The sequence below is a fragment of the Balaenoptera physalus genome (genome assembly GCF_965194825.1).
Source record: "Balaenoptera physalus genome assembly, chromosome: 6".
NCBI classification, from domain to species: domain Eukaryota; kingdom Metazoa; phylum Chordata; class Mammalia; order Artiodactyla; family Balaenopteridae; genus Balaenoptera; species Balaenoptera physalus.
In genome coordinates, this window is record NC_138885.1 from 82,899,879 (window position 1) to 82,925,558 (window position 25,680).

Consider the following 25,680-nt stretch of genomic DNA (forward strand, 5'->3'; position numbering starts at 1 on the left):
ATCGTAGATTTTATAAATTTTATCATTCTTTCCTTACATTTCTTAAAAAACATCTAATTGTAAACAACCTCAATATTTAACCACAATGAAATAGTCAAATAACTTTCAGTGTCCTTACATTTTGGTATTTATACAATTATTGAAATTACGTTTTGAAGATTTTTTTGTATGAGGAAATACATAAAATAAAACTTTAGCTTAAAATGCTATACAAAAAACTATGTACAAGATGATTTCAATTTTTCGTAAATAAATAGATATGTATATTTGAACGTGTAGGAAAAAGGCTGGAAGAAAATATACTAACATTTTGACAGTGTTTATAACTAGATAGCAGAATTTTGTGTGGTTTTTAATTTTGTAATACTTTTTTCTACTTTCTAAATTTCCTACAGTGAGTCACATTTCTACTTTTACTTTTTAAACATTATATTAAATAACTCACCTAGAGATAATATTAGTAATTTCCTGATCATATTAGACAATTATTATTACTTTTCTTAGTTGTGATAATGATATTTTGATTCTATAGGAGAACGTTCTTACTTTTTGGAGATGCATCCTGAAATAGGGGTGATTTCTCATGAGCTTTATAATTTACTTTGAATCATGGGTAAAATGATATATTTATATGGAGAGAAAAGGAGGAAGCAAAATAAATTAACTTCTCCTGCACCTTCTCTTCAAAAAAAGGGATCAATTTATCCATTCTGCAGGAAAGAAGAAACCCTAGTCACGTTGCCTTTATGTCCCTATGTGGAATTATAGACAAAACAAAAACTTACCCATTGTCTGAATTGTTTTATACCTGTAGTCAAATTCATCTTGCAGATCTTCTAAATATTTGGTGTCTTGTTCTGTCATCTTTTTACAAAGAAAACATACTCTGTTGTTACAATTAAGCACGTCAATACAACAACATCATCCATCATCAGTATTTCAAAATACACTGTTTGGTGCTTGCAATCCCCAGTAATATTGCAGACTAGCTATACAGAATCTACATTTCTAAAGAGCTAATGCCCATGAATGTTGAATAGCGCTAGAAGAACCAGACTGAAGTTGCTCTTCCATTTTCTCTTCCTGAGTGTTTGCAAATTTCAGCATCTTGCCTCTCATTTCTCAGTTAATTCCAAATGATGCAACTAATAATTTTCTTATCTGAGAGTATGGATACTTTTTTCATTTTAGCTCCATACAACTCTGTATTAATGTACCAACTATCTTTTTGCTTAAAATCTCCATTCTCAAACGATATAGTTTATGACAACTGAGGCTAAATTGTTTTCCTCTCTACCTCTCAGAAAAAAAATATCTGTGGCTCCTCTGTGCCTCCTGTTCATTTCTGTCTTTGAGATTTTTACTTTTACTCTTCTCCAAACCTGGTGATGTTTTTCTGCTCAGATATAACGGTGTCCAGATCTGAGCTAAAGGCTTTTCATCTAGTATTATCTCACGTCATCCTCACAACAATCCTGTTACAGTGGTTAGCCTCACTTTTACAGATGAAGAAGCAGAGGTTTAGAGGTGTGAAGCAGCTTACTCGCCTAAGGTCACATGGCTTCTCACTGATGGAGTCTGGTGCGGAAACCCTAATCTCCAGTAAATTGAAGTTAAAAGCTTCCCACAAAGAAATTTTTTCTAATATGAACATAGTGTGTGAGAGAGATTTATCTTATAAAAAATTACCCTATGATTTCTGTACGCACTAACTTTGGGCACATAAGAGAGAGATGCATAGTATGGTGACAACAGCTAGACTTTCCCGGTGTCTGTAAGAGATCACTCACCTGCACACTATTTTTAATGGCAGCCACTTTGTGCTCCACATTCCTCTGTCGTTCTGAAACTGAAGAACTTTGTAAGGATTTCTCCAGAGGTCCCTGGAAAAACAATGTCTTGAAATTTCAATGAAGTTGATGAAACAGGTTTATGAAGAATGTAGTATATGTAATATACTTTGAACTGAGGTATGGATGAGTATGATATGAAATACTCTACAGCCATTAAAAACCATGCTGTAGAAAAATATTTAATGACATACAAGTAGTGTTAAATTGTTAAGAAACAGAGCAAATTATAAGACACCATATGTTTGTGATCGCTGTTGCTTGTATATGTATGTATATATATTTATACTTATTTATTTATTTGTTTATAAAAATCTGGATATATATATAGACATGTAAACTCAAGTACATGTGACTGGAAGAACACACATACCAAAATATTATCATGTGCTATCTTTGAGCAGTAAAATTACAGATGATTTTATGGTTAAATTTTTTTCCCCCTTATTTTCTATAACAGATCCATATTGCTTTTGAAATTCTATAAAATGAATACATGTAATTTAAAAATTAGTATAGTGAAACTACATTAAGTTGGACTTAAATTCAGCATTAGGGATGTTGCATCTGCCAGGATGAGATTTATTTTTACATTGGAACAAAGGGAGTTTGCTAAAGAATATGTAAAAATGTTAGGCTGGTTAAATAGAAAGGCTAACCAGCTACTCCAAGCCCCATTTCTTTCTTTTCTTTTTTTTTTTTCATATTAAGTATGATTTTATAACTTTATTTTTCATTCTGTAACACACTGTAAACAGCTTTCTGTGTGATTAAATATATATGAAAATCATGATTTTTAACAGCTGTACTCATTATGTTTGAAGCTGTAAGGTCAGTGGAATGTTGTGAAATGTTTCTGCGCAGAAGGACAACATTGTTTCCTTCTTTTCAAAGAACTCTTTAATAGTGATGTGTTCATCTGAGGCTCCTAAATTCCTTTTCTAAATTCTAAGAGTAGCTTTCTCTTTGATTTATTCTCATGTGTGACATTTTGCACATCCCTCCCACCACCTGAGTTCAGGTTTCCTGGTCTCCAGCCCCATCCTTCTCCTTCGCCCTTTACCAAAATTCAAAGGCAAGTCTGGAGATGTCAAGGCTCTCCCATTTTGCTCACCACCAACTACAGTAAAGTCCAAACTCTGATGCTAACCACTTTGGGCTCCAAATGTGATCTAGCTTCATTTATGCTTTACTTTCCCTAGTTGGGGAGAAGCCTCTATGTCCCAGGCAGGTAAATGAAGAAGCAACCATTTCTCTTCCCCCTTATTCTCCTCATTTCACTCAAAGGAAAGGACAGTTTATAGCAGGGGTCCCCAACCCCAGGTCCACGGACCACTACCGGTCTGTGCCGTTAGGAACTGCAAGCCCCATTTCTTGGCCACTCTAATAATCTGGCATTGAGTACGTTCCTTAGATATAACGTTTACGTAGCTATCTGGAGTTGAGAGTTACAATGTCAGTAAACCCTTCACCTTACACTTGGATGGGGACGTATGGTTAGAAAGGATGATGACTTGACTAAGATCTATAACAAATTAGTGGCAGAACCTCAAGTGGAACCCAGGTTTTTGACTGTCAATCAAGTGTTTTTTCAACTACATCACATTCTTCAGATGGGTAAAGCCTTTGTAAAATTCACTCTCATTTTGGCCCCCATCATTTGTGTGTGTGTGTGTGTGTGTGTGTGTATCTCCATATTTTGTCTACTGGTTCGAAATTTACAAACCAGTGTTTCTTTTGTGGTATTATGTAGCACTAGCAGATTATTTGTGGAATGATTTTGATGAACATCTATTCAAATAAATGTTTCTAATTTGGCTGATACCTGACATTTGAAGAGAACAACAACAACAACAACACACACACACACACACACACACACACACAGAGAAAATGACTAGAGATAAGAGGGCTACAAAAAAAGACAGCTCAGAATATATATGAGAATATCATATATTAGTAACAGCATCTCAATTTTCACCCAAAAAGCACTGAATCAAACTACATTTACTTTAGAAACTCACTAACTTTAGATTTTAAATTAAATAAAGGTGATACCATTCTTCTTTATCATCTAAAAAATAAGAGTACGTTGTTAAAGCTTCATACTTCTCTGAAAACAACCATAACCTGACAGCAACTAAATCTGAGAATTTGTAATAGTTGAAAACAGATACTTTTCTTGGATCTTCAAAAATAAATACACTAGTGCGATTTACTAACTTATGGAGTGTGACATGTGGAAAGCTGATTATTCACATGCTCTTTCCTTTTTCAAAAGGATTAACTGAAAAAGTATTCCCAGGTACTTCATATTCCTCTACTTATCTTTGACGGGGGCTCTGAGTTCATTCAGCATAGTGGGATAAAATATAATCTAAAATATTATTGGCAGGGCAAAGCACACTGAAACAATAAACAAGCAAATATTTATGGAGTTTCTGTAAGACAAAATTCCTGCTTGTGGAGTAGTTTGGACTTGTGGGGTAGGAAATTGGGAACTACTGAAGGGTTTGAGCAAGATCAATCCCTGAGGATAAACATGCTGAGAGAAACAGAGCCTAAATGGTAGTTAGGAATTCAGCCAGGAGGTGGTTACTCTATTCCTCAACTGATATAGTAAGACCATGGACCAGAGTGTGAGCAGTGGAAACAGAAAAGGATGTATAGATAGGATTCCAGAAACAAACTCTGGAAAGACTTGGTAGTTATCTCAATAAGGAGGCAGAGAAAAGGAACTATTCAAAGATAATCCCAAGACCTTGATTCCAAGCGAGTGGAAGGATGATGGGACCATTAACATAGGTAGAAGAAGATGGCTGGAAAGAAGACAAGAATTTCTGTTTCAGAAAAATTGACTTCCAGGTGATAACAAGATTACAATGGAAGAAAATGTTACCTGAACAGGCATGTTGGCTGCAGCCAATATTCTCCTCTCTTCCCTTAAACAATTTGAAATAACCACAGACACGTGCATCGGATTTCCATGAAATTTTCCCTGAAAAAAAGTGAAAAAAACAACACAAAATCTTAAATATATACATCACTATTTGCAAATCAAAACTAATCTCCAAATAAATATGTGAAATTATTTGGGATTTGTTTCAACAACCTATTCTATTATAAAGCCACAGAAACTAATATTGTGAATGTAGACGCCTATGCAGCATATTGCTCTGTCTCTAAAAGTTATTTTTAATAATCAAAAATAGTTCTTCAGCACCTCTGTAGGAAAGGCCCTGAACACACACTCAGGAGGATCAGTTTACTTTGGGCTTAGGATAAGTTTTACAAGAGTTACTTCTTTGTAAATTGTTATGAACTAGGGTGGTCCCAGCTGTTCATTTGTTAACTCTGTACTCCATGGTGTGCTTAACGCATTTCTTTTGGTCCCTGTTTGGTGCTCTTCATGTCAATTAGCTCATAACTATATCGGTATGCTAGAGAGAAACTCTATCATACGTTTTAGCAACAATATTTTTATGACATCTAAGCATATACATTTTTTATTACCAATGCTAATGGTTCAGATATTGTAAACTGGCAGCCTGTGGGTCTAATTCAGCCATAAGGTATGTTGTGTAAGTTGAAATATTGTAATCCCTTCAGGGGAACAGGTACTACCCATAGTTACCATAGCATCCAGCACTGAGTGACCTAGGCACTCATTTACTTTACCTGCCAGGCACCTGTAGGTTTTCTTGGTTTACAGGATTAATTTGAACAACACCATCATTTTAGTCAGTAGTGTTAAACTTCTTTGTTACTAGACCCTTCCATGGCAGGATTAACAGGAAACACAATAAATGTAGACAAATGCATTTATTTAGTTTCCCTCTGCCCTCCTGTCTGAAGGAGGTGCTAATTATCCATGAAATGGCCAAAAGGGCAATAGCAGAAAAGATAAAAGTGGAAAATTAATAATCAAAAGTAGATTATACAGACTAGTAAACCAAAGGGTCTTTCTTGGAAAGAAATGAGGTTATTGGCTGTAAACATTTTTAAGGCCTTGACCATTGCCACAATTTTATTAGATGATGCATCCTAATTAGCATCTCTATTTGTAAAACTAGGGTAAACACCAAGTATCTGGTTTCCTGCTTTTCCATATTCTATAGCTTTTAAAACGTTTTCCCCTTTAAATGAGAACACTCCAAAAGAAAAAAACAAAAATGAATTGACAGAAATTCTTAAGGTAAAGAAATTAAAATTATCCTATTCATTAAGCAAGGATAGCAAATTTCTGATTCCTGCATGCTGACGATTTCAGATTCTCCCTAGTTTGAATTTGTTCTTGTTTTTAAATTTTCCCATTGATCTGTTTTCCCATATACCTTCCATTTAACTCACCAAGAAAAGCTGTGTTTGCTCATTTTGCCTTTATTTTAAAAATATTCCACTGATGAAAATAAAGGGTTTCTCCCAGGACTAATTTGGAGACTGTTATTTATGTAACGTTGAAAGCTTTTCCTATCCAAGATCAGGAGTTCCTCTAAGATCCCAAGAATCACCACTATTTGTCTTTGTTTTTCCTCACTGTTACAGGAGTTCTTCATTGTTGATTATCCAGATACTATCTTTCAGCATTTCTCAGCTCCTTTGTCTATACTTTTTCATTTTTCTTTCCTGCTTGAACTTCTTTTACCTTCCCTTTCAGATTTGGTTTCCCCCTTGTCTTGTGAGGTTAAATTATTCATTTTTTTCTCCTTTGTTAAGAGTAAAGAATCACTATTTTTATCCAGTCTATTTTTTCACTTTCCTTTTGCATTTTTCCTAACTTAGCTCTCACTTAAATGTATGAGACGAAAACATCTTATGGAAAATTGACCGCTATAGATTCAAAAACCAAAGTAGCACTTTTTCTAATGATCAGGTTTTTAAAATTTTTTTTTTATTGAAGTATAGTTGATTTACAATGTTGTGTTGGTTTCAGGTGTACAGCAAAGTGATTCAGCCATATATGTATAATTCTTTTCCATTATAGGTTATTACAAAATATTGAATATAGTTCCCTGTACTATACAGTAGGTCTTTGTTGTTTATCTGTTTTATAGATAGTAGTGTGTATCTGTTAATCCCAGACTTCTAGTTTATCCCACCCCCCTCCACTTTCCCTTTTGTTAACCATAAGTTTGTTTTCTATGTCTGTGAGTCTCAAATTAGCATTGTAAATTTTCGTATCAAAGATGTAGTTATGTTCACCTTTCAGTAGTTACCATGTATATGGACCATGGACACCCCCCGCCCCCCAAAAAAAGCAACAACAGAAAAACAGAAACAAAAAAACAAAAGAAAACCCACCCCTAAGTGTGTGTTGGTGGGACGAAGGACGGAAGGGAAATTGCCCTTTTTCTAGCGTGTGTCTGTCTCTCTTACGTGTAGGTACTGCAAATATCTTCTACTCTGTGGCTCTCTTTTCACTATCTCTTAGTGTCAATAAATAGAAGTTTTTAATTTTAGTGAAGTCAAATTTATTAACTCTTCTGTTTATGGTTAGTGCTTTTTATGACTTAACAAATCTTTCCCTAATCTACAGCCGTGGAGGTTTATTCCTATATAAATATATTTTAAGCCTTTAGAATTTTGCCCTTAATTGTAATTCACTTGGAGCTTGTTAATAATGAGAGGTCCCTTTCACTTTTTTCTATATGAATATCAGTTCCAACAATATTTATTGAACATTCTGTTCTTTTACCACTGCTCTGCTGGGTCAACTGTCATAAATCAAGTGCCCATATATGGATGGGTTTGCCTCTGACTCCATCCCATCTTATGGTTCTATCTGCTTTATCAACAGACTGTCTTAATTACTAGAGTTGTATAATAAGTTTTTTGACATCAAGTAGAATAGCTTTTCTTTGCATTTTTCACATAAATTTTAGAATCACCTTGTCAAGCTATAAACACACATACACACACACACAAGTTGAGAATTTGAATGGCACTAAATCTTTAGATACTTGGCATCTTTGTGTTCTAATCTATTTATTTAAGTCTTCTTTAATGTCTCTCTATTAAGCATTATAATTTTCCACAGAGATCTTATACATTTTTTGTTAGGTTTATTTCTATGTAGCTGGAATTTTTCATAATGGATAGTATCTTTCTTTCCTAATTGTTTTCACTGGTATGTAGAAATATATTTGACTTTTATATATTGACTTTAAATCCAGCAACTTTGCTAAATTCTTAATAATTCTAATAATGTAATATCTATTACCAAGTCTAAAAATTCATCTGTAGATTCTTTTGGATTTTCTGCAAATACAAATCATATCTTGTATGAGTATTGATAACATTTTTTCCCCTTTTCATTTATCTAATATCAATCAGAACTTCACCTTCATACTATGATTTATTTAGAAATGTATTTGTTAATTTCCAAAGATAGGGATTTTCTATTATCCTTTTTATTGATTGTTATAGATTTTAAGATTCTGATCAGAATAGATGTTCTGAATGACTTCAGTCACTTAAAATTTATTGAAACTTGCTTTGTGGCCCAGCATATGGACTTTTTGTAAATATTCCATGTGAGCTTGTAAAAAATGTGAATTCTGCAGTTGTTGGGTGCAAATGTCTTATACAAGTTTATTAACCCAACTTTGTTAATTGTTTTGTTCAAATTTCTGCGTCCTTGCTGATTTTTTTGCCTCATTAATTTTATCAAATATTGAAAGAGGCATGTTAAAATCTAGTTTGTGAATTTTTCTTCTTGTGGTTCTTTCATACACATTCAGACTTGTTATGTATTACTAGTGAGTCAAATCTTTCATTACTATGAACCGACCTTTATTGTTAAGAATGCTTTTTGCCTTGAAACAAAAATATAAACTATGACATAATGCTTATTATCACTTAGAATTTTTATTTCATCCTATTGAAAGAATTCTTGATTTATTTAAACATAGATATAGATATTTAATACCACATATTCACATCGTACCTATGTAAAAGGGTAAATATACATGAAATAAATTGGTTATGTATTCATAAAACTTCTTTGCATATTTACAATTCAACTTTTCTGAATCTCTTTTCAAATTAGATTCATTGGCATTCATGTTTTTTCCCATAAAATAATGTCCTCTGGGCCATCAAGAAAGTCAGTGATGCAGCATTTCTTTAAAATGTGCACCACTATTATCTACATTCTGTGAGTTTTGATGCTGGCACTTCCTTGATCTTACCAGAAGTTTTCAACAGAAAGTTTTCAGACAAGAACCAGGACTCACTCACATTCCTTCTGCAAATGGTCCTGAAATGATTTGATGACTGAAGCACTGAGGGGTTGCAGTGGCCTAGTTATGCCATCATGATTCACAACCATTGTACTTTTACATGAAATTATTAGGCAACTGTTCAGATACATGTCCATAAAGTCACTGAGAACTAGACTATATAGCAGGTTCCTAGATGTCTGTTCCAGAAGATGTCTAACCAATCCTCTATCAGCTCAACCGCCACCTGTACCTTTTTGGTTCACTCCTAATAACATCTTTGAAGAAGTTCCTATTCGTAGACATTGTTTACAGTTTAAATTAAATATGGTGGTACCTTCAGCAGTTGGCAGTTAGGCGTAAGATTACAGTGATACACTACTTTTCATAATCCAAACTCGTACTCTTGATCTTTTTAAAGATCCTTTTGGGGAACCCTCTTACACTATTGGTGGGAATATAAATTGGTATAGCCACTATGGGTAACAGTATGGAGGTTACAGTTAGGGTTAGGGTTAAAAAACCCTAAAAAACCTTAAAAAACTAAAAATAGGGCTATCATACGACACAGCAATCCCACTCCTAGGCATGTATCTGGAGAAAACCGTAATTTGAAAGGATGCATGCACCCTAATGTTCATTGCAGCGCTATTTACAATAGCCAGGACATGGAAGCAACCTAAATGTCCATCAGTACAGGAAAGGATAAAGAAGATGTGGTGCATATATACAATGGAATATTACTCAGCCATAAAAAGGAACAAAATAGTGGCATTGGCAGAGACGTGGATAGACCTAGAGACTGTCATACAGAGTGAAATAAGTCAGAAACAGAAAAATAAGTGTTGTATAATATTGCTTATATGTAGAATCTAGAAAAATGGTACAAATGACCTTATTTGCAAAGCAGAAATAGAGTTACAGATGTAGAGAACAAACTTATGGTTACCAAGGGGGGAAGGGGAGGGTGGGACGAAGTAGGAGATTGGGATTGACATATGTACACTACTATGTATAAAATAGATAACTAATGAGAACCTATTATAGCACCGGGAACTCTACTCAATGATCTGTGGTGACCTAAATGGGAAGGAAATCTAAAAAAGAGTGGATATATGTATACGTATAACTGATTTGCTTTGCTGTGCAACAGAAACTAACACAACATTGTAAAGCAACTATACTCCAATTAAAAAAAATAATAAAATTAAAAAAAAATCCTTTTGCATTGACAGTGTAATTTTGTCTTGTCAAAGAAAACCACCCCCAATTCCCAGCATTACCTACTTGATTAAACACATATTTTAATTTTTCCTCAATGGCATCATGCTGGAAGTTAAGTGCATTCTGTTCAAAATCAGCAGGAAGTTTCTGATAAATGGATATTGTACATCTTAATGATAATCCTGGGCAATGCATGATTCATTTACTCCAGCCTGCTATTGTGCTGAGGTTTTATTCATCTATTGTGAGGAATTTGCCGACTTCTCTTGTCACTGTTGCTTTGTGTATCATAGGCAATCCTTTTGCATGAGTCTCAGTAATAAAATATAATACAGCTTCTACTAGTGGACATCTTCCTTCCTTTCTTACATCCTGCAAAGCACTTTATTGTTGCTTTCTAAGAAAGTATGGAATTTAGGACCATCCATCTAGTGACTATTAACTTGCTTAACAAATATCAAATTATGCCCTGCTGATTTGTTCCTGTCCCATTCTGCATACATGAAAACCATTTATTTCAATCCTAAATCACAGTATTATACTGATGACACTTAAACAGCAATTAAATTCAATGTGTTGTACCAACTGTGCACATAATTCAACTGAAGTGACAACAACATGAATAGCTATGACCCAATTTTACATCACAGGAACTGGCAATGCCATTGTGATTGCTACCTGACAATAGCAATTAAGAAATGCTATTGAATATAAGATGCATTTTGATTTCAGAGATGTTAAAATGCAGAAAAAAAGGTGTCTTAGAAACAACAAATGTGCTATTTTATGATTTTTGCTGCTTTATGCTAAATTCCTTGGCTTTCCTTCAAATTCTACTACCTTCCATCTAATTTCTAAATTTGACTTGTCACTAAAGAATGACTAGTTCATCTACTCTTTTTCCCCCAGGTGGTCCAAGGACTACCAGAGTCAGAGGTAAAGAAAGCGATAAGGCTGCTCAAAATAACCTCCTCCGTTTAAGGGGGCACGAAATTTGAGATTTCACAACTAGACTTTCACTCTTTTGAGTTTCTTCCCCCAGGATCCCCTTTAGAATGCAAAGATATGAGGGAGAGTTAACACTACATTTAATTAATTTCCTCTGCATTGTGAAGGATTTATCAGATGTGCTCTCTGGCTGCAGTGACCTGGCACCTGCAGGTTGAGAGTAATGGGTCCCAGGGCAAATAAAAGAAGTTTCAGGAGAGCCTTGAAAGAGGAAGGAAACAGTAACCAAAGGGGAAGTAGGATTCTGAAGAAACATGTAACCAGCAAGTGTCTGAGCCTAGATTTCTCCAGAAGTTAACCCTGAGACAAAGATTCCAGTGCAAGAAATATAATGGGGAGTTTATCCCAAAAAACACAGTTATGGGAGCGGGTAAGTGAGAGGAGAAAGAGAAGGCATCCAGTAAAGGGTGTGTTATCCAGCCATTGGCTAAGATTGGCTGGGAACCCTGGGAATAGGGTAGAACATGTGCCTTAGAGTTATCTACCCAAGGCCTTTGGGAACTGGAGTATTTTTACATCAGCTCTTGTCGTTATTAGCCCTAAAGCAAAAAGACACAGATGCTGGCATTTTAAAATCCACCCGATTGAACTAAAATGATAAGGTCCAAGGGGATATGGGCCGGGCAGCCCCTGACTCTGCTATTCCAGCTCTCCTCCTAACCTCAATTTGAGAAATTTTTGACATCTCATTTTTTTAAACTACCTGCAACCATACTACACTCGAATGTTGATATTTCTTCTGTTATGGTACCTCTGAGATATGAAGCAGTTGTCTACAATTACAGAGTAAAATGTTTCCATTCACGTTTTTATTGGCAATCTGCAATCTACTGCACAATTCTGGCTGCCAGCTCACTCTCTCCCCTTTTATCATCCCGAATACTGCTATTAAATCATGTTTATCCTTGCTCCTTACCAGTGTCAAACACACTGGCCATGACAACACGCTCTCAGCTTCAGCCTCTTATTGTTTCCTTCTCTTTGTTCTGAGCACACGATTTTTCTTAATGGCTTCTTCCTAAGATTTCCTCACTAGAATCATAAGGATATGTCTACGGTGAAAAAAAAACTACTAAATTGAAGAAGAGCTAATCCAGTTGTCTTAAGGCTGATTTAGATGTAGAACGGTCAGTCTAATAGATTTAAAAAGCAATTTTCTTTCATGCTAATTAAAATAACAATAAGGTACCACTCCACATCTATTAGGTTAAAATTCAAAACGCTGACCTCATCAAATGCTGGTGAGCATATGGTGCAACAGGAACTATTAAATGGTACAGCCACTTTGGAAGACAGTTTGGCAGTTTCTCACAAAGCTAAAAATACTCTTATCATACAAACCAGCAATCATGCTCCTAGGTATTTACCCAAATGAATTAAAAGCTTATGTTCACATAAAAATCAGCATACAAATATTTATAGCAACCTTATTCATAATCATCAAAACTTGGAAGCAACCAAGATGTCCTTGAATGGGTGAATGGATAAGCAAACTGCGTAGATTTCTATGACGGAGTATTATTCAGTGATAGAAAAGAAATGAGCTGTCAAGCTACACAAAGACATGGAGGAAACTTGAAAACATATTGCTACGGAAATACTGTAAGGCAAAACTATGGAGATAGTAAAAAGATCAGTGGCTGCCAGAGGTTTGAGGGGAGGGATGGAGGGCTGAACAGGTGGAGCACAGGGGATTTTCAGGGCAGTGAAACTATTCTGTATGCTACTGTGATGGTGGATACATGACATTAGGCATTTGTTAGAACTCAAAGAACTGTGTAACACAAAGAATGAACCCTAATGCAAACTATGAACTTTATCTAATAAAAATGTATTATTGGTTCATCAATTATAACAAATGTACAACACTAATAATTCAAGATGTTAATAATAGGGGATCTCTGCCAGGGGTGTCGGGGAGAGGCTAAGGGAGTATATGGGAACTCTCCGTACTTTCCACTCAATTATTCTGTAAACTGAGACAGCTCTGAAGAAAAAAAAAATTAAGCCTATTTTTAAATATTGTCATTCTGAAGTCATAGTTCTCACATATCTTTGTGCTGTTCCTTTTGCCAGGAATGAACAAATTCAAATGACTAGAGTTGCCTGCCTCTCTTGTTCAGTTAGTTTTAAATTCTCTCATCACCACAAAGATTTTCTTGATAAAAGAGAAGTGAGGTAGGGGCTTCCCTGGTGGCACAGTGGTTGAGAATCTGCCTGCTAATGCAGGGGACACGGGTTCGAGCCCTGGTCTGGGAAGATCCCACATGCAGCGGAGCAACTAGGCCCGTGAGCCACAATTGCTGAGCCTGCGCGTCTGGAGCCTGTGCTCCGCAACAAGAGAGGCCGCGATAGTGAGAGGCCCGCACACCGCGATGAAGAGTGGCCCCTGCTTGCCGCAACTAGAGAAAGCCCTCGCACAGAAACGAAGACCCAACACAGCCATAAATAAATAAATAAATAAATAATTAAATAAATAAATAAAGAGAAGTGAGGTATAGATTCTCCATGGATACAAATAATTAATGCCCCATTTCTATTTATGCTAATAATAATACATCCATTTTAAAACAAACTAAAAATTAACTGCAGGTATAAATAGTTTGTCTTAGTCTATTTTTTAAATTAAAAGAAAATACTTCTTAAAGGCATCAAGTATGTTTTTTATAAATTTGGAGTCTATTTCCGGCAGCATGTTCTATGTCTGTGAAGGCTTAACTCATCCTAGACAATTGCTCTGTGAAGCAGCTGGAGCATTCTCTATATAAAGTCAGGGGAACCTGCATTTGTGGCTGTTACTAGCTGTGTGACCTTAGGCAAGTCACTTCTTAACCTTCATTACTCTAGTTGCCCCTTAGTCAGTTGAGATAATAATACTTATCATTCATCATAGAGTCACTGTGAGGAGCATGCCAGACAATTGAGAAAGAGCTTTGTAACTTGTAAAGCGCTCTAAAAATAGAAGGAGTTTTCTATGTTGCCTCTTCAGGGTGTTAGGAGAGTTTAAAGCTCATAAATGGTAAATCAGTAAAAACAAGATAAAAATCTTCTTATTAGTTTCACAGAAAGGAAGAAAACTGATTAAGAAGCCAATGAACACCGAGTTGTATTCTAGGAAATATATTTACATGAATACAAAATAAACTCCAGAAAAAGGAAGACTATGTATTGGGGGTTTTCAAAACATTAAAGAGTAGGGACTTTCCCAGCATTTCTTTAGGATTAACTTGCACATGGGCACAAATGCATTAAAAGCTGCTTTGAATAAAAACTCAACTCATACAAGCTAGCAATTAGAAATAATAATACAGTGCTCCCACCTGAGCATAATTCATAACATCTTTGGAAGAAAATGATCAATACTACATTTTCTATGCAAAAAAAAAGGCCTGGGAAGGAATGTGACAAACTCTCTTTAATGATCATCCTTGGGGAAATGGGATTGGGTGGCTGGATATTTTCACTTTTACCTCAATTCTTTGGTATTGTTGGAATTTTAAAAAATAATTAAGCATGTGTTACTTATATGATTAAAATGAAATAAGTAGTGATAAATTACACATATATACTCCATATCAGATCTTTCTCTTTGCTTTATTTATGCAAAGGTTTTTTGTAAAAGATGAATGTTGGCTTTGAAAATTTGTTATTCAGGTGAGAAGAGAAAAAAGGAGAGTCGGAACCTAGTTAGATCATTATGATGACTAAAATTCAGTGCTTTTGGGGAACTCAGAGTCTTGTAATTGAGATAAATGAATTGCTTAATTCAAAATGACAGGAAGAGAACAAGTTAGATGCTAACAAACTTTACTTATCATTTATATATTTGAACATAACAATAACAGAACCCGTCATTTACTGAATACCTATTATATGCTGGGTGCATTATAAAAGCTGACAATAGCCTGCAAGGTACATATTAGGAAGCCCAGAGGTCATGTCATTTGTGAAAAGTCATAGAATTCAGAAGCTAAGGTGAAGGAGCTCTTCAAAAACCAGATTTATCTCATTCCACAAACTATGACCTTTCCAAATCACCACTACTTTATTAAAAATGCATTCCTTGTTTATTTAACTGGACCCCTACAGCCACAGGTGCATTTAATTTTATTTTCCCTGGAAATTATCTTTATAATATTTCCTATGATAAATCTGTTCAAGGATTAACCTTTCTTTATGGAACCTCAAGATAGTTGCAGTGGTTAAACAAACCAACAGAAAATGACCATGTGTTTGATTGTAAAATTATTAAATCACTTTTCCTGAGATGACTTAGGTCTTAATAACCTCTGGCAGTTATACTTGTTATTTGTAGAGGCAATCTGACATGGACCCTGAGTGTCCCTGTGTGATCTTGCTGGTATGCCAAGAATACAAGGCCCTGACCACTCATCAGTCGTCTCATTTTTCACGGTTGCATTTGCAGCAAGCAACCTTAAGTGATGAGCTAAAGTCTCCCCCCAGCTAAAGAGCAGGCTTGCTTCCCCTAGCTATAAAAGCAGTGAATTCCTCAAGCTCATTGTTCCTCTCCTGTTACACAACCCACTGAGTGTGCTGGATCTGTGTCACCCCTGTAGGACCTGGGGGACATGGGAAACCAATGCAAATGGGCATGAAGCTCTGACTACTACTTTTGCTGTGAATAATAAAGTCTTTGCCACTGATCCAGAAGTCTCATGTTTTATCTGGCACCCATGAAACAATAACAAGCTCATTTGTTAGTTTGAGAGGAACGTAAAATTCTAGATCTTGCACACTTCTCGATACCAATTTGTATCATAAAACTTATCACATAGCATTTCCATTATTTATTTCTATGTCTTATTCCCCATCTATACTCAGCATCTTTCAAGATCAGGAACTGGTCTTCTTCAAGATGGAACTTGAAGTAGCTGTCACCTTATAGGAACCTCATAAATGCTTGTTGAATAATCAAATGAGAAGATAAATAAATTACAATAATTCCTTCTAACTGAGAAAAAATAGAAAAAGCGTATTATTCCATCTCAGTGTTGGTAAAGATGCTGTCTTTAAATCCTTCTGGAGTTTTTGTTAGTCACCTAACCCTAGTAGCCAGGAAGATATAAAACTAGAGTCTTGAGATTAGTTGGAAGAGGACAGCAAAGTATGAACTATTCCTGGAGATGGCAACTTTGCTTCTCAAAGACCTGATGGGATCCTCACCCTGGTTGACCACTGTCACTGGTAGTGAGGTTACCTTGGGGAGATGTGAACAGTGGGGTTGATGCTCTGAGTCTCCTGCTCTCTGTCTGGTAAGACACATCCTTTACTGATAGTAAAAGAATCGATGTCCTTTGCTTATGTCTAGTAGGATCCTTCAGTCACCCTTTCACCCTTGCTCTCATGATAACAAGGATACATCATCATTATAATCGAAGAATATTTAGATAAGAGTATAAAGACAAGAAAATGGAATCCTAAATGTAAATATTGATAAAGAAGGCATACACACATCTCTCTTGTTGCGGATGTAAGTGTGTATCTAGAGAAAACAAGAGACTAATAAAAAATTTTAGAATGAATAAACAAGATGACACTTTTTTTCTACACTGGCAATAATCATCTCAGACTGACAATGGGGATAATGTTGCATTCAAAATAGTAAGGAAAGTATTCTTAAAACTTAGGAATAAATTTAACAAGAAAGGTACACATTTTACATCAATTAAACTAGGGTCATACTAAAGACTTTAAACAAGATCTGAGATGGCATAAATTAAAAACATAACATAGAATAAGCATAACAGAATTTTAGGATGTGGGACTTTATCCTAAAAATGTTAATTATCCCAAAATGAATACATATATTTAATGCAATTGAAGTTAGACTTCCAAGAGTTGCTTTTGGAGGTCTTGGATTGAAAGAAAGAGGCAATAAAGTTCATATGAAAGAAATGTTGCACAACAGTTAAGAAAATTACAAAAGCTAATTAATTTTTCAGTGCTTAAAATATATCAGGGAATTTTCTAAGTGTTCTATGTTTTATTTCATTTAATCTTCACAGTAACTGTTTGTGATCAGTACTATCATCCTGATTTTACAGATAGGTATGCTGAGATAGAAAGATGTGAAGCAACTTGAAGCCAAGATTCAATTTGACTCCAGAGTGTGTGCTTTCAACCAATTAACCACCAGGTCATTGTCTCCAAGTTGAGGGGAGGAGGACTTGCCATACAAGATCCTGAAATATACTGCAAAGTGTAGTATATTTATTTATAAGGTATAAATATACTATATAACTTACATTATAATCAATAGCTTTGACATATAACTAGACTAGCAGAGCATAACAGAGGGTGGTGGAGAATTATTACATGAGAAAATTAACATGCAAAAAGATGGCATTTCAGTTCAGTTGGGAAAAAAATGATTATTTAAAGAATCTTGCTAGTATAATTGTCTATCAATCCAGAAGAAAAAGTTGGATCTCCATAGAAAGAATTCTATGTAGATTAAAGACAATTTTTAAAGAAAAGTTAGAATAAAATTCAGGAAAACATGTATAATTTAAGAGTTGGGAGACTTAACCAAGGCTAGACCCCTTGAAACTATACAAAAAGGTGGATTTTTCACCACATTTAAAGATTTTTTTGTATGGAAAAGGTGTCATAAAGCCAAAAGACTTAATGATAGATTGAGGTAAATATTAGTAACTCATATGAAAGAGTTATTTACAAAGAAAAATATTTTTAAAGTAACATTTTAATATATAAAGAACCCTTCAAAATTGATGAGAGAGCCCAATAGAAGAAAGTGAAAGGGGAATTGACAAAGGGCACATCCAAGTAACCAATAAATGTGAAAAAGAATGGCCAGCCTCACATGTAGTCAGAGAAAAGCAAAGTAAAAAGAGATACTATTTCCTAACAATCAGATAGGCAAAAATGAAAAGGAATGAAAATACCTGCTATTAATGGAGTTATGGGAAAGAGGGTCTTCATACACTTTGCTGATGGAAATGTAAATTTTACAACCTATTTGGAAAGCAATCTTGACAATACCTATTAAAATTTAAAATACTTATATCAATACGTTTGACTAGTAAATACATTTCTAGGAATCTATCCCATAAAAATAAGAGCACTAGCCCATATGAACACACCCACAAGGTTGTTTGTTACAACACTATGGTAGAGAAAACTGGAATTAAAGTGCTTGCTCCACTAATGGGAATGACTCAATAAATTATGGCACATCCACTCCATGGACCATTTGCTACCATTAACATTCAGAGATTTCTGTGATATAAAGTTTGGAAAGCAGAGAAATTAACAAAACTTCTCATTTACAAAATTCTGTAAAAACACACACAATAGGGACTTCCTGGTGGCGCAGTGGTTAAGAATCCACCTCTGATGCAGGGGACACGGGTTTGAGCCCTGGTCTGGGAAGATCCCACATGCCGCGGAGCAACTAAGCCCGTGAGCCACAACAACTGAGCCTGCGCTCTAGAGCCCGCGAGCTACAACTGCTGAGTCCGCGCACCACAACTACTGAAACCTGCATGCCTAGAGCCTGTGCTCCGCGACAAGCCACCGCAATGAGAAGCTGCACACCGCAACGAAGAGTAGCCCCCTCTCCCCACAACTAGAGAAAGCCCGTGCACAGCAACAAAGACTCAACGCAGCCAAAAATAAAATAAATAAAAAACAAACAAACACACGCAATATACGTGGGGATAAATTATACATGTTCCCATTTTATTTATAAATCAGATCTAGGTATGGAAGAGTGCCCATTGATTGTTAACACTGATGCCTTTGGGGGTGACGGTGTGGATGGAGGTAAGGGAAAAAGAAAGGAAAAAAGTTTGTAATAAAAAAGCAGCATGTTTTATGTCTAATTTATGGTAAATTATATGTGAGTGTGCAGTAAAAACATGAAAAGATAGTGACAAAAATGATAATGGTTATTTTATTTTGGTGGAATTTTAGGGGATTTTTAGTTTCTTCTTAGACTTCACTATTGTTTGAATTTTTACAAAGATTTGTGTTATTTAAGCAATTGGGGGAAACCTAGAAAGCTATTTTCATCATATCAAAAAAGACCATAGTACATATATTAGAACATATTAGTCTCTTCCAATGGTATCACTGACTCTCTTTGATCTTGAAATTTTAACAGTTTCTGACATTTTTTTAATTATAAAATGTGTTTATTGAAATTATTTTCCTATGTATTGAATGCTTTAAGAGCGTCAAATGAAAATATTTGATAATAAAGCAGTTTCATTTTTGATTAAAAAAAAAAAAGACCATAGTAAAAACTTTTTTATTAATTTACATATTGTGCAAAAATTAGAACTCCTAAATCTAGAAGTGGAAAAATCATTCCAACCGGAAGAAATAAAACCATTCTCTGAAGATCATTGACATTTACGGAGCAATCCTCAAAGTGTCCCTGTACATTTTCCATTGAACAAAAATCTGAAATCTATTTGAATTGCAGTGGAGGTATTAATACCATTCAGCTACTGAGAGAAATGGAAACTGAAGGGTTGCTAATAGCTCATGAAAATGGAAAGTGAGTGCCCAAATGACCTATTACTCAACTGTGACCATGGGGCTAGGTCTCAGAGCTAGCTCTAAAACTGGGAATCCTAATGTTGGTTTACAGATACCCAGAGTGACACTTCAAAGTGGTCTTTAGGCTTAAAATGCAAGTCACACTAACATGTTTATATTTAAAGGGACATTTTCTCTCAAGGCCACGCTAGAAAAGACGCTAACCATGTGAAATTCATCCCTCAGGTGCCTGAGCCTTTTAAGATGACCAGCTCTGGCTTCCAGGACTATTTGTACCGTCAGCTTCCATCAAAATGTATTCGTCTCCTTCCCCCACACTTCTTGCTCATATAGAGCCTATAACCAAATGTAGTTGCCTCTTTCTCCTATCATCTTGGATGAAAAATCCTATTAAGCTGTAAGGGTTTATACAATATACATGGGTTTATATATATTTTATTACCTGAGGGCCTGGACCACTTGCCATGCTGAGCCAGGCCTTTGTGGAGACATGGTTTACACAGAAGGCACTGGAAAGTCCTCAGGATTTGAGGTCAGAGTCAGGGTTTTACCCCAGCCCTGCCATTAACTATGACATTAAAAAAAAAAAGCCACTTTACCTCTCTGAGCTTTGATTTCCTCCCCTTTAAAATCTGTACCCTGCCTTTCTCTCTTAAATTGTGAGAATCAAGTGGGATGTTCATAAGATCAGAGTCAATCATTAAACAAAGGTCAATTATGTTTTGCTTAGATTGCAGAAGCAAAAATATCCTTTGAAGAGAAATTTTTAAATGCAAAAATCACTAATAAAAGACACCCGTGGGCTTCCCTGGTGGCGCAGTGGTTGAGAATCTGCCTGCCAGTGCAGAGGACACGGGTTCGAGCCCTGGTCTGGGAAGATCCCACATACCGCGGAGCAGCTATGTGGCCCGTGAGCCACAATTACTGAGCCTGCGCGTCTGGAGCCTGTGCTCCGCAACAAGAGAGGCCGCGATAGGGAGAGGCCTGCGCACCGCGATGAAGAGTGGCCCCCACTTGCCACAACTAGAGAAAGCCCTCGCACAGAAACGAAGACCCAACACAGCCATAAATATAAAAATAAATAAATAAATAAAATTGACTGTGGTGATGTTGATCTAATCTTCCTATAAAAAAAAAAAAAAAAAAAAAAAAAAAAGACACCCGTAATCACAAGATCTGGAGATAACTGATGTTAACATTTAATGTGCCCATTTAGTTTATTTTCTCCATGTGCAAATGTACATATATTTACAGACATTAAAAAAAATAAAATTTAGAGCACACTTTATATATTATTACATACCCGCTTTTCCATTTAATTGATAATTAAATCACAATGTCATTAAAACATCTACAATATCATTTTTAATAGCTGTGAATGGTTAGTTTAGCCCTAGTCTGATTTATTGAATAAATTCTCCACTGTTGTCATTTAGACTATTTATAATTTTTCACCATTAAAATGTTGTGATATTATATATTCTTGATTAAACCAACGTCATTAAATTACAGTATTTAGATCTTGTTCATTTATGGTTTTGCCTACTTGATATGTCAGAAACTAAGAAAAGTTTATTAAAGTGGCCCACTACTACTTGCTTTCTCTCATTCTTTTTTATTTTTAAAAATTTATTTATTTATTTATTTATTTATTTATTTATTTATTTTTAGCTGTGTTGGGTCTTTGTTGCTGTGTGCGGGCTTTCTCTAGTTGTGGGGAGAGGGGGCTACTCTTTGTTGTGGTGCACGGGCTTCTCATTGCAGTGGCTTCTCTTGTTGCAGAGCACGGGCTCTAGGGCACGCAGGCTTCAGTAGTTGTAGCACGCATGTTCAGTAGTTGTGGCTCATGGGCTCTAGAGCGCAGGCTCAGTAGTTGTGGTACATGGGCTTAGTTGTTCCACGGCATGTGGGATCTTCCCAGACCAGGGCTCGAACCCGTGTCCCCTGCATTGGAAGGCAGATTCTCAACCACCGCGCCACCAGGGAAGCCCTCTCATTTCTTCTTGTACTTATAATTTTTACTTTATATTTTGATTCAATATATTTGGTGCATATTGGTCTGTGAAAGTTATACTTTCATTTGAAATTGTCTCTGATAATAATACAATATTTGTCCTGATTATTGCTTCTGAACTGGAATTTGACATTGTCTAACAACCTCAGAACCACCATGAGGATTAAATGAGATGTTACATGTCCTGAGCACTAAATAAATGTCAGCTATTATATCTCATTTCTATTTTATTATTGTTATTATAACAATATATAGTGACCATACTTTCTTTTTCTCTCCATTTGCCTGATATATCTTTGCCCAACCTTTTACTTTTAGCTTTCTTATACCTCATTTTAGGGGTTGTTTGTAAATAGCATGTCATTGAACTTTCTGTTTTGATTCTAAGTGAGAATCTTCTTATTTTTAAGAAGAGAGCTCAATCCACTTGCATTCACTGCCATATTTAATATGTTTGGTTTTACTCTGTCACCAGTTTTCTATTTCCTTTGCCTGTCTTTTGCTATATAGTCTACACTTCTTTTCTGTCACCATCTCCACTATTTTGGAAGATATAAATACAGTTTTACATACTTATAGCAATTATCATTGAATTTATCAAAACTGGTTTTTGCACCCAATAGTTCACAACTTAGTTTTCACCACAACCACCTGGTGGATAACCTCACATTCACCACATACTCCTCTATGCACTGCCACATTAATAGAATGGGCTGTGGATTATGTACAATTCCCAGTTGCACCATCTCTAATTCTGCCATTTTCTCTTGCACCAGTCACAAGATGCCATGGCTGTATGACACTGCCATTGAAGCCTCATTTTAAGTATCTGGAGTAAAAGTTAAGCTTTGAAATTCCCATGTCTAAATAAGGAATTTAGCATACTTTCCATGTCTAAATCTTTTCTTTGTCATCCCAAGAAAGTATTCTTCTAGAATATATTTTCAGTTGTTATTTTTGTTCCATTTGTTCTGGTCTCTTCACCAATTATATGTGTGTTGGCCCTTCTGTCTCTGATTTCCATATTCCATTTTCCTTCACTTCACTACATTGGGTGCTTCAAGCATACATCCCACATCGCTTATTTATTCTCCATAGTATCAGTTCTATCCTTTCCTGTGTCCAACATGGATTTAATTCTACTGTTTCTCTTTTTCCCTCTTAAAATCCCTTCCTATCTTAGTTATCATCTCCCTCTTTTCATATTATCTGTTTGAAATTTTCATTTAAACCTATTTGCCTCTTTTAGATTTCTGTTCCTATTTTATTCAGATGGTTTCCTGAAAAACTCTTCATATTGTGGAGTAGATCATTTTCAGAAGTGTGCTGGTTTTTCAATACATCAATTTGAGCTTGCCAGTCTCTTGTTATGAGGATTTTTTCATAAGTCCTGGGTATGTATCTTTAGGCAATGTTTCAATGGATGAATGTGGGGTTGATTTTCCTGATTTAGTTTTATTTGTCTCATACTGGTATAGATTTCATTCATGTTCTGGTATTTAACTGTCCAGTCATTTTAGGTTTCAATGTTGTATGTATTTGTCTTTTTTTCCTCTTATGTATTTTATCTAAAAGCTTGGAGAGATTTTTATATACAATTGTAAACTTGAAGTCTTTGTTACCAAAGTCAAAGGTATGATTTCCAGGCACTATGGTAGACTGAAAAAGACATCTTTAGGGATGTGCTAAAATTTAATCTCTTGTCAGAGTTCCTAACAGCAAAAATAGAAAGCCCTATTTCTCTTGCTCATAGTGTTGGTTCTATTCAAGCTGAAGCATAATTTGATTTTTAAAAAATGGTTGTCACTATTTTTACCATATTAGTCTCACTGAGATGCTAATATGTCTTTAATGTCTATTAATCTCTATTTTAACATGAAGGAAGTTTCGCAGACTTTGGGGAATCTGTAGTTTTTCCCTAGTTTGCCTATGTTTTTCATCACCCCAGCCTTTCAAATATATGTAATTTCATTTGTACATTTCTGATGAGCAAACAAGGTTTGAGACTATGAGTAATGGGTTGCTAAGCTTTCTAGGTATCAGAGCCTCTGTGACAGCTTTTTGATGTAATATAGTAAAGAAACAACCATATAATCTCCATTTTGTGAAAAAATGCATGCATCCATCTATAATACATTTTAAACGATAAGAAAAAATATATTAAAGTATCAACCATGGTAGAAATCTGGATGGTAGAATTATGGATAATTATCTTCTTTTTGCCTTTATTTTCCAAATTTCCTATAATTAATATGCATTACTTATATAATCAAAGAAAAACCCACTCTGTTCTAACTGAACAAAGCGTTAACGATGAAGGAATTAAACCAATGAATTATGTTTTTCCCATGTTCAGTTCCAACTAACATTTGTTTTCTGGGAAAGGATAAAAGTAGATTGTGGATACAAAATTGTAGAATTAGTGGTCATTTCTCATTCAGTTACCAAAAAAAAAACAAAAAAAAAGACATTCACAGTAGGCACATGTGAAGAAGATTTTGCCATACAGACTAATGCTGTGTTTTCCAGACGTGAGGATTTCGTGGACCAGAAAGTAGTAGAAGTTTTGGTGACTGATATAAAGTTGTCAACTTTTTATTCTGCTTAAATAAGTATATAAGGAAAGCTCCACAAACATTGCCATGCATATCATCATCATTTCAAAAAAACAGAACATTCCTATCCCAAATGACTGGAAAGGATACACAATATTATAGAATTTTTAAAAAAATCCTTTAAAAGGAATAAATTTGACTTCGCAAATTTTCTTATTTTGCTGCTGACTGGTGAAAATTTTATTAAGGATGGGCCCTGGCTGGTGCTTGATGCCCCCTGGACTAAGACTTGGTTCTTCTGGTGATTGGACAGAGAAGTCCCAAAGGCCCATCTTACCTGGCTCCATAGAGACAGAGTAACTGTTGGTATAGAAGCAGGTGTTTGAGAAGGAAAGGAAAAATCAGACTTGGTGTTATTTTCATGGAGAAGACCCAATGCTTTGTCAGTTCATCACAAGTTCTACTGATAAAATATATATAAAATACATATTAAAATCCCCATATAGCATAGCACAGGGAGATCAGCTCGATGCTTTGTGACCACCTAGAGGGGTGGGATAGGGAGGGTGGGAGGGAGATGCAAGAGGGAGGAGATATGGGGATATGTGTATATGTATAGCTGATTCACTTTGTGTACAGCAGAAACTAACACAACATTGTAAAGCAATTATACTCCAATAAAGATATAAAAAAATATAAATCCCCATATAATAAATGATAGGTTATAGGAAAATAGGTTTCAAAACCTAACATTGTGATGGATAACTAGTTGGAATTCAAACCTTCTCACCGCCTCTACCATGACCATCCTTGTTCAACCTGGCTAAACATGGCAACCAGAGTGATCTTGTTAAAATCTAAGTTGGATCATGCCACTCCTCTACCAAAACCTTCCAGTGGTTTCTCATTTCAAAATAAAAGCCACAGTCTTTACACTGTCCTAGTCAAGCCAAAGTCATGAGTTCTTGGCACGTACATCATGCGTCATATTCATGCTGACATCTTACTTTTAAAAGGGGACAGTCCCTACAGCTGCCGACACCTCTCTTCTAGTTGATTATGAATACATTGGATTGTTTAAAATAATGATCTTTGTCTTTCAGATTATAAATATAATCCATATCCACTGTATAAAATATATGAAACACAAGAAAATTATACATAAAAAATTAAAATAATGCCTAATTTTACTCACTAAAGATAAGCATTGGTAACATTTTTATGTAATTTACTTGAGGTTTTTAAAATTATTTTTTCCTAAT

General features: G+C 35.3%; 1 protein-coding gene across 8 annotated transcripts in view; it reads right to left on the bottom strand.

Moving 5' to 3' along the window:
- The window catches only part of STAT4 (signal transducer and activator of transcription 4), a 99,728-nt gene that overhangs the window by 34,222 nt on the left and 39,826 nt on the right, over positions 1-25,680 (bottom strand). For 7 of the 8 annotated variants that reach the window (XM_082467071.1, XM_082467070.1, XM_082467072.1 and 4 more), the window contains exons 4-6: positions 4,750-4,848; positions 1,791-1,883; positions 786-864 (exon numbers count right to left, since the gene is read on the bottom strand). In XM_082467071.1, the coding sequence (XP_082323197.1) occupies positions 786-864; positions 1,791-1,883; positions 4,750-4,848 (271 nt within the window). Of the gene's footprint in view, positions 1-785; positions 865-1,790; positions 1,884-4,749; positions 8,684-25,680 lie in introns of those variants that run through there. The other variant, XM_082467073.1, reaches the window with a different exon arrangement.